A 13,588-nucleotide genomic window follows, 5' to 3' on the forward strand; every position below is an offset into this window, starting at 1 on the left:
ACAGTAGATGTTCCAACATGACATTTTACAGCCTCAAACGTTCTGGTGATGGAGAGTCTGGCAAAGAACGACATGAAACTTTAAGTACAAGCTGGAATAGGAAGCTATAAAAGATAAGAGAGGAATTTGAGGCCAAATTTAAAAAATGTACATTTTGACATTTTTCAGTCTTTGACCTTTCATATGAAAAGCATGTGTTAAACGTTTTGAAGTTGGATGCTGTTGGTTCTTCAGATTCATGATTGGCAGGCAAGGTCAAATACTGAAAAGTTGTTTTTTTTCCTCGTCATTAAATTCTCTCCTAATAGTTTTTCAATCTGAAAATACATTCTTTGCTGCACTTTGTTTTGAAATTGGTAAAAATTAACCTTGCATTCCCTTAAATTGTTTGTTGCACGATCAAGATTTCCTTAATTTAAGGGAGGAAATCTTCCTTGAAGGAAGATTTTAAACCTTGTGAAAAGTTTTGCTATAGCGACCACTTTATCAGTAAATTTGCTCCGATATAGCTAGAGCAATTTTGCTCCAAATTTGTTCCATCTTGTGCAAAGTTTTATTTGCACACATTTTGGGAACCTTCAGTTTGCTCTCGCTGATATGGTGAGAGCAATTTGGAGGAGTCCTAGGATTAAGCCTTGTGGTACTCCAAGTTGTCTTTACAAATTATCTGGCATCTAATAAGCCATTTGTGGAAAGTTTGTTTTAAATCAAACTTGTTTTAAATCAAACTTTGCACAAATGGTTTATTAGATGCCAGCTAATTTGTAAAGACAACTTGGAGTACCCCAAGGTTTAATCCTAGGACTCCTCCAAATTGCTCTTTCTCTTTCAGGTTATATCAAGAAAAAATAAGATTAGTTACCAAAACTACGCTGATGAAACACAGCTCTACGTTTCAATGTCACCGCTGACTTTCTGCAGCTGAACAGAAACAGTTGTTCACATTTTTATTTGTATTTTCATGTAGAATTTATCTCCAAATTATTTGCAGAAAATCTTCCTATTTGTTGTCTAATTTTCGTGGAGCGTGTCCAAAACAAATTAAACTAGAAGATAATTTTCTCCAGCTTTCTTATCATTCCAGGTAATCAGAGAAGCGGAGTAGGAAATAAAATCCAATCGAGTGATGAGGCGAATCTTTCATCTTTTCCTTCCCTCTCTAAAAAGAGAGAGTTTGCTAATGGCGGGTTTGCATTTGGGACATTTAGTGATCACGAAATCAGCTCCCAACATGACAAACAGCAATAGCTTCAGCGCCTTTTCTGGCTTATCTGGTGGAATATTTGGGTTAAAGACGATAATCCTTAAAAGCCACAGCCGTACTTTGCACTTGGTGCTTTTCAATCCTTTCTTTTTTTTCTTTTAACAGAATTGTGTCAGCACCATTAACATTTATGAAGTGAAATCTCCTGCCTAACAAATTAGCAGCTCTATTAACTCGTCTTCTACGTTGCTGCCGATTTCCACATTTTAGAAAAATAAAAAGAGGTTTTTACATCTCTGGAGTAATGAATCAAATTCTCAAACTCAAATTTTCTTTTCTTACATTTGAGCTTTAATGTTGAACAGAGCAAGCTATGTTTAATTTAATTAATCAGTTAAAGTACAATCTATTCATTGATTTAATTAAGCTAAAGAAACAAATCTTTAAAAAAAACCCATTAACACCAGTTTCACCCTCAGTCTCTTTGCTTTCCTGATAAAGGTTTTATCTGGCCCAGTTGTTTTTAGATGTTTACATTTAAGACTTTTAAACATTACATGAAATTAAGTTAAAAATGTAATCAAAATGAAATTTTAACCATTGAATTTTCCTTTGGTATTAATGAAGTATTTTTGAATTTGAATATAGATTCAAAATTATGTTCACCATGAATGGAAAAACACCCTCATAAAAAGATAAAGTGACAATAAATATCTGGAAAGAAAAATTAAAAGCAGATTAGCGTTTAATTAATAGAAACACATTTTGTAATTGAAATTTGACACTGCGATCAGGAGAGGAGGCGTCGGTGGGACCTGATGGACCAATCAGAGGTGGAGTCAGGAGAATGATGTCATGCTTACATAGCCAATCATCAAAATTAGCCTTTTGGTTTATAAGTAATTGTCAGATTGGCCTTCAAGTTCTTTTTAGTCGCAGGGTTTTTTGCATTGGAAGTCTCTCTTTTTATTGATTAATCCTAAATATTTGAATTATGCATGTAGTGAAACGTTATTCTGGTATTTGGAGTATTTTTTGTCGACTGACCTCTCTTTTGAAGGTCACTGCTGTGGATAATGGCTCTGATTGTGGTTTTCTGGAATGGATTTGCAACCGTTTCCAGGCTCATATATCTTAATGATTTTGTTTCTCATTTGTTCGTAACATTTTTTAAGATCCAGACGTGATATTTACTTAATGATTTTAATGATGGGATAGCTTTTTTTTGGAAATCTTTAAGCCTCCTTTGTGTTGTCTGACAGGTGCAATTTAATTCAATTCAGTTAGCAAAGCATAATTCAGCAGATTCAATAGGAGACACAGGAATGTTAATAAAAACCTCACGTCATCCTCCAGCTAACATGCTAACAGGCTATATAGCATAAGCTATAAAGTGCATTATGAATAAAATCCATTATTATTATTTGTCTGTGAAGTTTAAAGCACATCTGGATGCAATGTCTTTTTATTTTAGTTTGTTTGCTAGGAAAGCAGAAAAACTTCATTTTAGGGGTGAGCAGTTAGCCATTAGCCTAGCTAGCATTCATCCAGCAGCCCGCCATGTTTTTGAGTTAAAAAATGTTTAAAGTTGACAGGAAATGTGAAAATATCTCTCAGTAATTATGTGCTATTGGAAGATTAATACCTGAACGCCAACTATAAAAATGCAAACATTTTAAAAAGACTTGAATAAATAAGCAATGTTAAGTCTGGTGGGGGCACAAATTAAGCCTGGTGGCCTGCCAGGCTTATAATGCACTCGGGGAAACCCTGGTATTTGCTTAATGATTTTAATGACTGCATTTTTGCAAAATATAATTATGTTTAATAACTAGTTACTGTATTAAGTTTTTATAGTGTGAAGCAGAGTTTAGATCTTTTAGATGAAAAGTCAAAGTTGACTATGCTATATGCATATTTCAGACTTTTGATCTTGATTATTTCTAACGTTTCACCCGAGTTGTACATCTTTTTTACCTTTTTCCAAGTGTTTTCTGTTTCCGTATAGAGGTTAATGTCCAATTCTGTTTCTGGTAGACAGAAATGCTCCACATCCTCTGAGGAAAAGTTTAATGCTTCGTTTTCCTTAAAGGGTACAGCCGAGTAAAGATCGATAATCTGGCATGGCGTAAAAAGAGCTGGGAGAACTTTTTCCTGGAGGAGAAACTCAATCTGATGGGAAAAACATTTGTTTCTGTGATAAATCTGAGCTTCAGTCCTGATTATTCAGCCTGTCTCCTTACGCAGATGGAGAAGGCCGCAGCAGAATCTCAACAGCATGCCTGTCACTGACATTTCTATTTCTGTCAGGTGATAAATCAGTGAGAGACAAGCTGCTTTGCTTTGGGAGCTACCTGCTCATTCATTATATCTTTAGAGCGAGTGCCGGCGCCGCAGCTGTGCTATCGGTGTCAAGACGGAGGCAGAATACGTCTGAGGGAGACGCTCGGAGTCAACATGGCGTCCAAACAAAGCGGCCGTGCGTTTGTTCGGCAGCTCTCACAGTTTTTAGTTCTGATTTAATGACAGAAAATGTCCTGCAGCTTAATGAGATTTTTTTGTGCCTCTTATCTTCCCTCTCGCTGTGTTTGCCTCTCTGTCTGTCCCTCGTATCTTCTTTATTTTTTTTTTATTGCTTTCTGTTTTGCCGCAGACACACAGTTCTGACCAATAACGCTGCGAGAAACCGATTTATTTATCTGGAGCTGTCAGTTGTTTTTCCTTCTTCTCATTATTATGCTTCCTTACAACTTTTATGTGTAGTTGTGTGTTTGAAAAAAGCAAACTGTAACTTCACAACACTTTTTTTTAGTGTTTGTTGAAGCTGGCTTTTCAGAGTGATGCGTTCAGGCATATTTGTGGAAAGTTGAGTGGAAGAAAATGCTGTGGTGGGGTAAAAAATCTGCAAAATCAACAAATGAAGATCTTAATAATGCTGTATTTATAAAGTACTTTAAAAGCAACAAGCACCCAACAAAGAATGAAAAAACATAATTTCTGATACCTTTTTTATGTTTAGTATTTTGGGCTTTTTCTCTTTTTTACCTTAAACTCCAATAAAAACTCCATCCAAGTAGTTGCAGATATTGATAAAATAACACAAAAAGCTTGATGTTTGGCACATTAAAACCAACTGGTATTATTTCAATGCTACTAGCTATTGTTAGCATTGTTAGCTTGCAGAAACAATGGCGTACTGTTTGGGTGCTCCGGCTTCCTGCAGTCCACAAACATGACTGCTAAAGTGATCGGTATGTTTGAAGCCCTACCTTTTTCCTTCCACTCAACTTTCCATTGCAACACTCCATTATCCATTTTTATCACTCCTCTTTAAAATAAAAACTTCAGAGAAGTTGAATTTTGAGTTTTCAAAAGCGGAAAGCTGCATTTGTGAAAATTAACAGAAATGAATGAATGATTGTCGGAACTACATTACCGTATGAAAGTTTTCCTTTTTGAAATTAATTACTGACTTATTGTCAAACGCTCCAAGCTGAAGAAAGACACTAAGTGATGGACTGCCAGGCTTGGAGTTGCAGTTTTTTCTTCTTCTTCTTCGAAGCGTAACGTTGCGGCTAATCTCGACTGCCTTTGTCCACTTTAAATCAAATGCAGTTTGTTCAGCATAAAGTTTTTCTGTGAGGCGGCGAGAAGCCAGGCAGGTGAAGGACTGTGGATTGGTGTGTTTACGCTCCAGCTGACGGTGATGAACAGAACGGCTGCAGATTGAGTTTTAACTTTCACATTAATTCTGGGGAATGTCTCGTTCGCCGTTTGCTGAGGCATGGGAGCGGGTTGAGCGGAGCACGGCGACTGTTGACAGCCGGCATAATTGTTTTGCACCGGTTCAGACTTTGCCCCGGCCCTAAAGATGAAGACGGCTATAAAAACCAGCGTGGGAGTGGGGACTGAAAATGGGACCTGCACGGCCGCTGCCGGGCGGTGGAGTGCGGCTGATCACAATCAGAAAGTGGAGAAATCATTGAGAATGTGACAATCTGATCGTTCACATTTATTTGACTTTAACTCATGTTTATGTCAATTGATTTTAAGATGCTGTCCTAAATTAAAAACAAACAAAACACTAAATTTGACACCTTACCTGTCTAGTTTACTCTAGTTCAGTTCCTCTTACCCAACAGGGGTGAACATTTATCGTAATAAATTTCTTATCTTGGGTATTTTTGTCGTTACAATAAATTCCAATTAATGTTTGTGTTGGTTAAATAAAAACTGAACAAAAACTCTCCTTTTTTCAATTTGAAAATCAGTCATCAATTTTCCAATACTGAGTAAAATTGAAGCTGTTATTGACGATACCAATTCAATACCAATACTTTGTGCAAAAACTTTTAGTTTGCCTGTTAAATGACAAAACTGAGATTTTCACTAGAAACTACACCAAAATTGAGTGTTTTTGCAGAGTAGGACCCTGAAAACCAACATCATCTTCTAATTTAGTACTAAGAGCTGGAACAGCTGGTGGTACGACCTTTCATAGTGGGAACAGATGGTAGCTTACAGCTGCAGCTTTTATTTTTCTAACAACATCACAAATATTCAGGATGTGTGACAAGTATGTGCAAAGCTTTGGTGTATCCCAATCTAGACGGAATGAAAGAATGTTTTAAATGAAAAATTCATCGTACATTTCAAACACTGAAGCAAAACTGAACCCTTTGTTGAACTTTATTGATACGGTTGTCCCTGTCCTTGACTGCAAAGCCTTCAGCCAAACACCTTTAAATAAAACACGTGACTCCAGAGATTTATTTGGCATTTATACCATCAGGTTGTATAAAAAGGAGAGTCAGGCCAGGCTTTCTGGCTGCAGAAGCTGCGCTTTCCATTTGTGTAATGATATGGGATGAGTTCCAGTTATCGGAAAACTATAGAAAAACCCCCGAGTTCTCTTCTCTCCCCTTCCTGTAAAACGATGACAGAACTGACAGCTCGGTTAGAGTCTTCTTAGGTTGGAAAGCTGTCACAGATGGCTGTCATCTTATGTGCAGCCAAGGAAGTAATGGGAATGTGACAATTGTGTGTCTTTTGCCAACAGGCTGAACATGCTGCAGGTTGTTTGACTGACAGATATGGGGTCAGGAAGATCATACTGGCAGACTTTCGCTGCAGTTGTACTCATTTGTCACTTTTGTAAGTATCTCTTTATTGATTCCAGTGGAAATATTGTAGCTGTAATACCTGGATACCCTAACCTAGCCATTCATTTCGCTGCTTATGAACTCTTTAGTGACCACTGATGGTGGGAAGTCAGAGGTCCGTGGAAAGGTTGGAGGCTGGGTGGATCTGGAGTGCAGTTTTTCACCAGCAGGGCGGCGGTCTGGGTTATCTGCAACCCAACATGTGGTGGAATGGGTGCGGCAAGGCGTTGACATTCCTGTCCTGATGAAATTTGGATCCTACACACCCCGAGTCCATCCAGATTTTGAAGGTGAGTGGGACTTATTAAAGCAATTTGTTGCTTAAAAAAGGACAATAGACACAAAACAAATATTAGAAAACTGCTGAAAAAGTTTTCAGACTGAACATCTGAACCTCATCTTTGACTGAAGAAACGGCAATTCTGCATGAGAGATTAGGTTTCTCTGAGTTAAATGTGGTACATTAAGCTCTAGAGAAGTGTTTTAAAGAGAAACATTCAGAACCAGCAAGTTTAATATAGTGATACAACATGCTAACAGTTGCTTGGTGCTAGCATGTTAGATATAACCTACTACTGTACTATTGTTAGCTGCTAACATTAGCTGTAGTGGTAATGTTGGTATGGACCCCTTGCGTGTTATTGTTTACATCCAGAAATTTTGTGCATGCGCACGATGTTGGAGGGTGAAAAGACGATTCTTTCCCTTGAAGTTCATATCTGCGCCGCCGTGATAGAACGACTCTGTTAACCAAATAAAACCTGGAGATGTAAGGATTATTAATTTAGTGCAGTGTGCCACAGCAAAATGCAAAGGTAATGCAGAAAAACCATGAAAGAATAACTGAAAACCCCTGTTTTCTCTCTCTATCTGCTGCGCTATACACAGACTCGTTGCCATAGCAACTGACAACTTTGTTTCAGGATTCAACACCAAAAAACACTCAAACATTTCCCACACAAAGAACAGAACATTTAGTCCATTACAGTTTTGTTTTTAGTTTTTATGTTTATTTTGCGATAATAAATGATCGCTGAGGTAGATTAGCTTCTTCTGCTATTAGGTAAGCTAACAGTGGTGGTGTGTTAGGTAATTTAAATACCTAGTGATCTGTCAGAGTTGGTGTTTAGGTTGCCTTTTTTATGTTACCTGAACTGAAACACACAGAATTACACCACACAGCTACACGTCACAGTTGTCATAGTCAAGCTAGCATAACTAGCTTTCTTGACAATTAGTAGCAAAGTACTGTGTTCCTTTTTCTTTTACATATCAGACATACATTTAAGATTTAGTACTTTATGTTTACAACTTAACTAAAGTAAAAACCAATGGTAGCCATTGCTAGCGATCAGCTTTTTGCCCTCCGATAGAAGGATCGGGCCAGATCTTGCTCACTTGACGTCACATTGCAAAAGGTCCATATTAGTTGCTAACTGGTAGCATTAGCATGTAACCTTACGTGAGCTATCTATAATACTAGCACCTTACAGTGGACCTGTACTTATTCGCGGGTTAGTTTCCTGTGTGCTAATGGTTGTCGTTTTGTTTTTAGAAAATAAATGAATAAATAATTTCCTAATGAACGTTAATATGAACATTTTAGCTTTTAGAATTTTTTTAAATTCTCAAATATTTACACTGCTTTAATATAACAGGGTGACTCTTTTTACCAACCAGATGGAGACTTTGTGCTTTATTTAGCTGTAAACCATTCATAAGTAAAAGCTTAAGATTTCTCAGCTATATAATACATAAAATTATGGAATTAAATGAAACTATTGTGTGATATTCTAACTTTTAGAGATGCACCTGTTTGAAGAAATGTGGGTTAGTTGGAGGTTTTTAAACTGTATTGCAATTTACTGCCCTTTAAAAACAACCTGTGGACAGGTTTTGAAATTTGAAGAATGTTTGTTGTAATAATCTCCACAGGCAGTTTTAGAAACTGAAATTTATGCACGACTGTAAAAACGGCCATAAACCCTTTTACAGAAAAACCCGAGGTTCCCTGAGGAACGTTTTTCTGTTTGCCAGCACGCTGATGTCTGCACTTAGCACCATGCCTGAAATATAATTATTCCTGCCAGCAATATTATAATGTTTATCTGTGAAAATGTTCTCTCTTTAAAGGCAATACAGGCGGTGAAGTGAGTGCAGCTCTGGCTGGAGTCAAAAATGAAACGAGACTCTTGTTCTCGGATTTCATTCTGCGCCACACCTTGGTGGCCTTTCAAACCAACTCTCGCATTGCATCACAACTTATTGTTCACGATCGAAGCCGCGGCACGGCGAACAAAGACAGTCGGAGGTGAAAAAAGAGCTTCAATGGGCGAGGGCTACCTTTGTTTGGCTTTAAAGTCACAAACAATGGGACAAATGTGGACAAAAAGAAAGCTTGTCTGGGTGGCTCAGATCTTCGCTTTTGTTCAGGTCCAGTTTTTCGCGCTGAGGAGATTCCTGTAGAGATTTTCACTCTGAACTTGTGCAGGGTTTTTGTTTTGTATATCCAACAAAAACACAAATCTTACCAAGTAATTTTGGTCTAGTTTCTAGTGAAAACATCTTAGTTTTGTCTTATTTCAAGGGCAGTAACTTTTTAGCAAGATACACAGGTGTGTTTTAAGTCAATAATTCCTTTATATTGATTAAAAAATTCTAGTTCCACTGGCAGATAAATTAACTTATATGGAAAAAATGACATGTTATAAGTGAAATAATTTGACAGTGGAACTAGAACTGGGTTGCTAGGTGATGGGCTGGGCTTGGCTGGGGTTGCTAGGCAACGGCGCAGTGGAATATTCTACCAATGGAACTGGAACTTTTTCATCAATTTTAAGAAATTATTTACTTAAATAGGACACACGACACTATTAGATATCAAAAGAAGGTTTAGTACATAATTAATGACAACAGGTATGACGTTATGAAGAAAAAATTACCAGTACACTGCAAAAACACAAAATCTTACCAAGTAATTTTGTCTAGTTTTTAGAGCAAATATCTTAGTATACTTGAAATAAGACAAAACTAACTTTTCAGCATGATACAGAAGCTCGTTTTAAGTAAATAATACCTTAATATTGATGAAAAAATATTAGATCTAGTGGTAGAACATTCCACTGCACCGTTACCTAGCAACCCCAGCCATGCCCAGCCCGTTACCTAGCAACCCAGTTCTTGTTCCATGGGCAGATTATGTCATTTTTTCTAAATCAAATAATCTGCCCATGGAACTGGAACGTTTTCATCAATGTTGAGGAATTATTTACTTTAATCACGCCTCTATATCATACTAAAAAGTTACTTGTAAGTTAGTTTGTCTTATTTCGAGTTTACTATGATGTTTGCACTATTAACTATACCAAAATTACTTGGTAAGATTTTGTGTTTTTGCAGTGTATGTTCTGCCGCATCAGGCAAAGTTCTAACCAAAGTCCAATTTTTTTTTTCTTTTTAAAACCTGAAGTTTCTTGGAAAAAAACATCAAAGCGTGAAATTAATTGGTACATTTTAACTCTCAGGTGGGAGGTAAGCAGGCAGCAAACTGGTAGTAAGTTTAGCTTTTAACCTAATTCGTTTATTTCCATCAACATGAAAACCGAGGAGGGGTAGCCAGCGCCGATTAACATTTGACTGCATAATTATGGCTCTCTAAATTTTCTTCAACACCCATCTTACTCCCTGTTGCATCACTCATTACATGCTGTGCAACTAAAGGCAGTTCTCACCCACACCGATTGATTTTTACATCCAGCTGAGACATCTGATATGTCTTAAGTTTAAGAGAATTTCTTCAGAAGAATGGAAAACAGATCTAAGGTGATATAATCTGATGGACGTTTAAATTTTTTATCCCAACTGAAGTTGTCTTTGACAGCAAGTCTGCCTGGGTGAAAAATGTGCATGAACTGTGCAAAGATGTAGTTTTATTTTTTCTGTTATTTTCCAAAATCAAACCCGTCTTTGAACTATGTAGTAGCTCAAGAATCGTAAATAACGGTGGGAATTTTTTTTTTTACCTCCTTTCTTCCAATCTTTTTTCTCGCAATTTCTATATTTGTTGATGTAGTTGGTGTTAATTAGTTATCAATTATTTTATTTGAAATAATAAAAAAAGAACTGTCTAAATTAGGGATGCACTGATCCACTTTTCTTCACTGCTGAGGTTCAGTTTTGACCGATATCGATCAGATTCAGATAAACTCTGCTGAAATGAGTTAAAATGTTTATTTTTTTAAACACAGACATAAATGTACTGAATTATAAACGTATTTGAAACTCTGCACCAGTGCAGCACATTTAGATACACCAATAACTTCACAGACATGTTAAAACAATGCACTGCAATTAGGAGAATAAAATAACAGGCAATGTGAAATAATTAAATATTTAATAGTTTGACTACTTTGATCAAACATGCGAAAATACAAAAACAAATTTTATTTTTTAATGGTTTAGGAAGCACAATTAGAAATTGGACATATGATGTGAAATAAACGACAAAGCATGACATTGTTCAGAGCAGAAAGCATAGAAATAGACTGAATAGATCTGTCCTTATGCCTCACAAAGACTCAATCTAGACTTTTTGTAAATAACTTCTGAAATTAAGAATACTTGTCTGAAAATGTCTAAGTTTGGACTCCAGTGGGCTGCATACAATTGTACTTCACACTTTTATTTGTTAAAATATTGAAAACCTTTCACCAATTCCTCCCATATCACAGTTATGCATTATTTTGCTTTGGCAAATCAAACTAAAATCCCCCCAAATTAGAGTTTTACTGGTTGTAAAATGTTAAAATGTGAATAATGAATAATTTTGCAAGGCAATTGGAACAAGTGGAGTCCATTTCTAAAGAATGTTTTCAAATATTTCAGTATTTAGATCAAGATATTTCACTTTTATTGCATATCCAAATTTCTAGTATATTGTAACAATATTCTCAGATTTATCTCTTGTGCTAACAGAGTAATGCACCGTAATCTCCGCCATTAGTTTTGTGTTTGTCAAAGGATCAGGACCTGCTTTTAGTTTGAGTCACAGCCTTTGCCCTCTGAGTGGGGAGCCACTCCCACGCCCAGCCTCAACCAGGAAACCCGATGCTGACATTTACATAGCAGTAAAGTCAGGGTGAACCTTAGCTGATCGGCTGAATTATCAAAAGTGGGAGCTGTAGCCACTTTAATTCCAGCGCAGGCTCGTAAAAGACAGTCGGCTTTTGCTGCTGATTCAGGCGACAATCTGCAGCATAAATCATCGTCCATGTCAGAGGAAGCAAGGCAATCTGCTGGTTGCTTATAACCTTTAAATTTGCCTACCTTTTGAATGACAAATTACACGTTTCTGCACACCTTACTCATTCCTTGTCTTAAAATGGACAAGCTTGGTAACAACAAACAGAAAACCGTTTCTCCCCCGATTCAAAGGGCTTGAAAAAGATGCTTTGTCCTCGCTGATGCGGAGCTTGAGCTTTCTCACAGGTGCAGCATGGGATACCTGGAGTCTTTAGTGTAGAAATGAGCAGTGTGCATTTCAACCCCTCAGGCGTGTTCTCGGGTGTCGGAGCAGTTTGGCTTCAAGAGCCAAACTGCCTCCAACTGATGTTTGGCTGCTATGACTCAAATGCAAGTTATCCAAGTGAATCAGTCTGCAGAGGCTGACGTTTCGGTTCCATCTCTGCCCCACATTAGTGGTTTTTCCATGTTTTTCTGTGAAGTGGGTTTGTGTAGAGTAGTAATGAGAAGTCAGTACCTTAGAGGCATTAGGCAAGAGTCTCGTAGGGAAGTCAAATAGTGAAACTGATGGATAATCTGAGTCAATAAGTCAAAAATGGATGATTGAAGTATTTTCTTCAAATTGAAGCTGTATCTCAATGAGTTCATCACTATAAAAAGGCATAGAAATATTTATAAAACTACACAACTATCTAGTACAATATGCACTTTTTGATGAAACTGCTAGGTAAATTTTATATATTTGTTCTTCTACTCTCTGAAGTTAACCCACTTCCTATGACTTGTTAGCTTAGCTGTCAGCTCAGATGTTAGCTTGTACACTTTTTAGCTTGATTGGCTGTCGGCTTAATGGTCTGTGAGCTCAGGTAGCTGTTAACTTGGCTAAATGTTAGCATCAGTTGCTCAATTTGAGTACTTGTTAGCTCATGTAGCTTGTTAGTTTCAGTGACAGCTTGTATACCTGCAGCTTGGATTAATGATATCTCAAATAGCTGTTAGCTTGAGTAGCTGTTAACTTGGCTCAAATGTTGGCATGAATTGCTGAATTTGAGTATTTGTTAGCTCAAGTAGTTAGCTTGTACACCTGCAGCTTGAATTAATGATAGCTAAAGTAGCTGTTGGCTTGTATAGCTGCTAAATGAAATAGCCATTATCTTGAGTAGCTTGTTAGCTTCAATGGCAGATAGCTTGCTCCAATTAATAATAGCTGTTAGCTTGAATAGTTGTTTGGTTGAGTAGCTGTTAGCTTAACCTAGATGAATTTCTCCCTGGTTTATGAAAATGGTTGGATATAAAGATGAATCTCTCTCTTTTTTTGTCCCTCAGTACCAATTCAAGCTTATTTTATTTCCATATACTCATTTTTATATATATATATTTTTTTATAAAAGGATTCGTTGGCGTTCCCCCTGCGTTGTGAAAACAGCTAGCAGAGGTCTAAGTGTTTGTTGTTGCAGAGCAAGTGATCAAAGCATTAATGTCAGCTCTGTGGACAGGAAATGGAGTCCCAGGTTGGCACCGCGCTTCTGCTGACTTTATTAAAAGCAAATACAGCTGTATAAATGCGCTGTCCCACTGGAAGCAGGAGCAACTTAAAACACTGTTAAAGTGCTTCCTTCCCAAGTGGACAAACATGATAGCCTGGCGCTGGGGTTGTTCAGCGGAGCATCAAGCTAGGCCTCTTATTTAGATTTAGATGAATTGCTTCACTTCAGATTTCCAGCCGTGACGCGGTAACCCTGCGTAAAGCCACAAGCAGGACGGAGCGTAACCCGAAACCTGAAAGCATCTCCTCGACTTGCCGAGAGCTGACGACATCTCTCCGAGATGATGTGGGCTCTCTGCCCGTGGATATCACATTTTCAGGGACATAAATGTCTGAGGCGCTCAAAATGGTATTGAATTGAAGTAATTTTTGTCTACAGGCTCTTGTCAAACCAAACAAGACACTTTGTGGATGATTTCCCTAAAGGCTTCTTTT

General features: G+C 37.4%; 1 protein-coding gene across 1 annotated transcript in view; it reads left to right on the forward strand.

Moving 5' to 3' along the window:
- The window catches only part of LOC102221300 (protein turtle homolog A-like), a 70,629-nt gene that overhangs the window by 4,597 nt on the left and 52,444 nt on the right, over positions 1-13,588 (forward strand). Inside the window, exons 2-3 of the mRNA XM_023338745.1 lie at positions 6,264-6,358; positions 6,456-6,656. Of these exons, the coding sequence (XP_023194513.1) occupies positions 6,298-6,358; positions 6,456-6,656 (262 nt within the window). The 5' untranslated portion in view covers positions 6,264-6,297. The remainder of the gene's footprint in view (positions 1-6,263; positions 6,359-6,455; positions 6,657-13,588) is intronic.

This window comes from Xiphophorus maculatus, chromosome 8 (genome assembly GCF_002775205.1).
Source record: "Xiphophorus maculatus strain JP 163 A chromosome 8, X_maculatus-5.0-male, whole genome shotgun sequence".
Taxonomy (NCBI): Eukaryota; Metazoa; Chordata; class Actinopteri; order Cyprinodontiformes; family Poeciliidae; genus Xiphophorus; species Xiphophorus maculatus.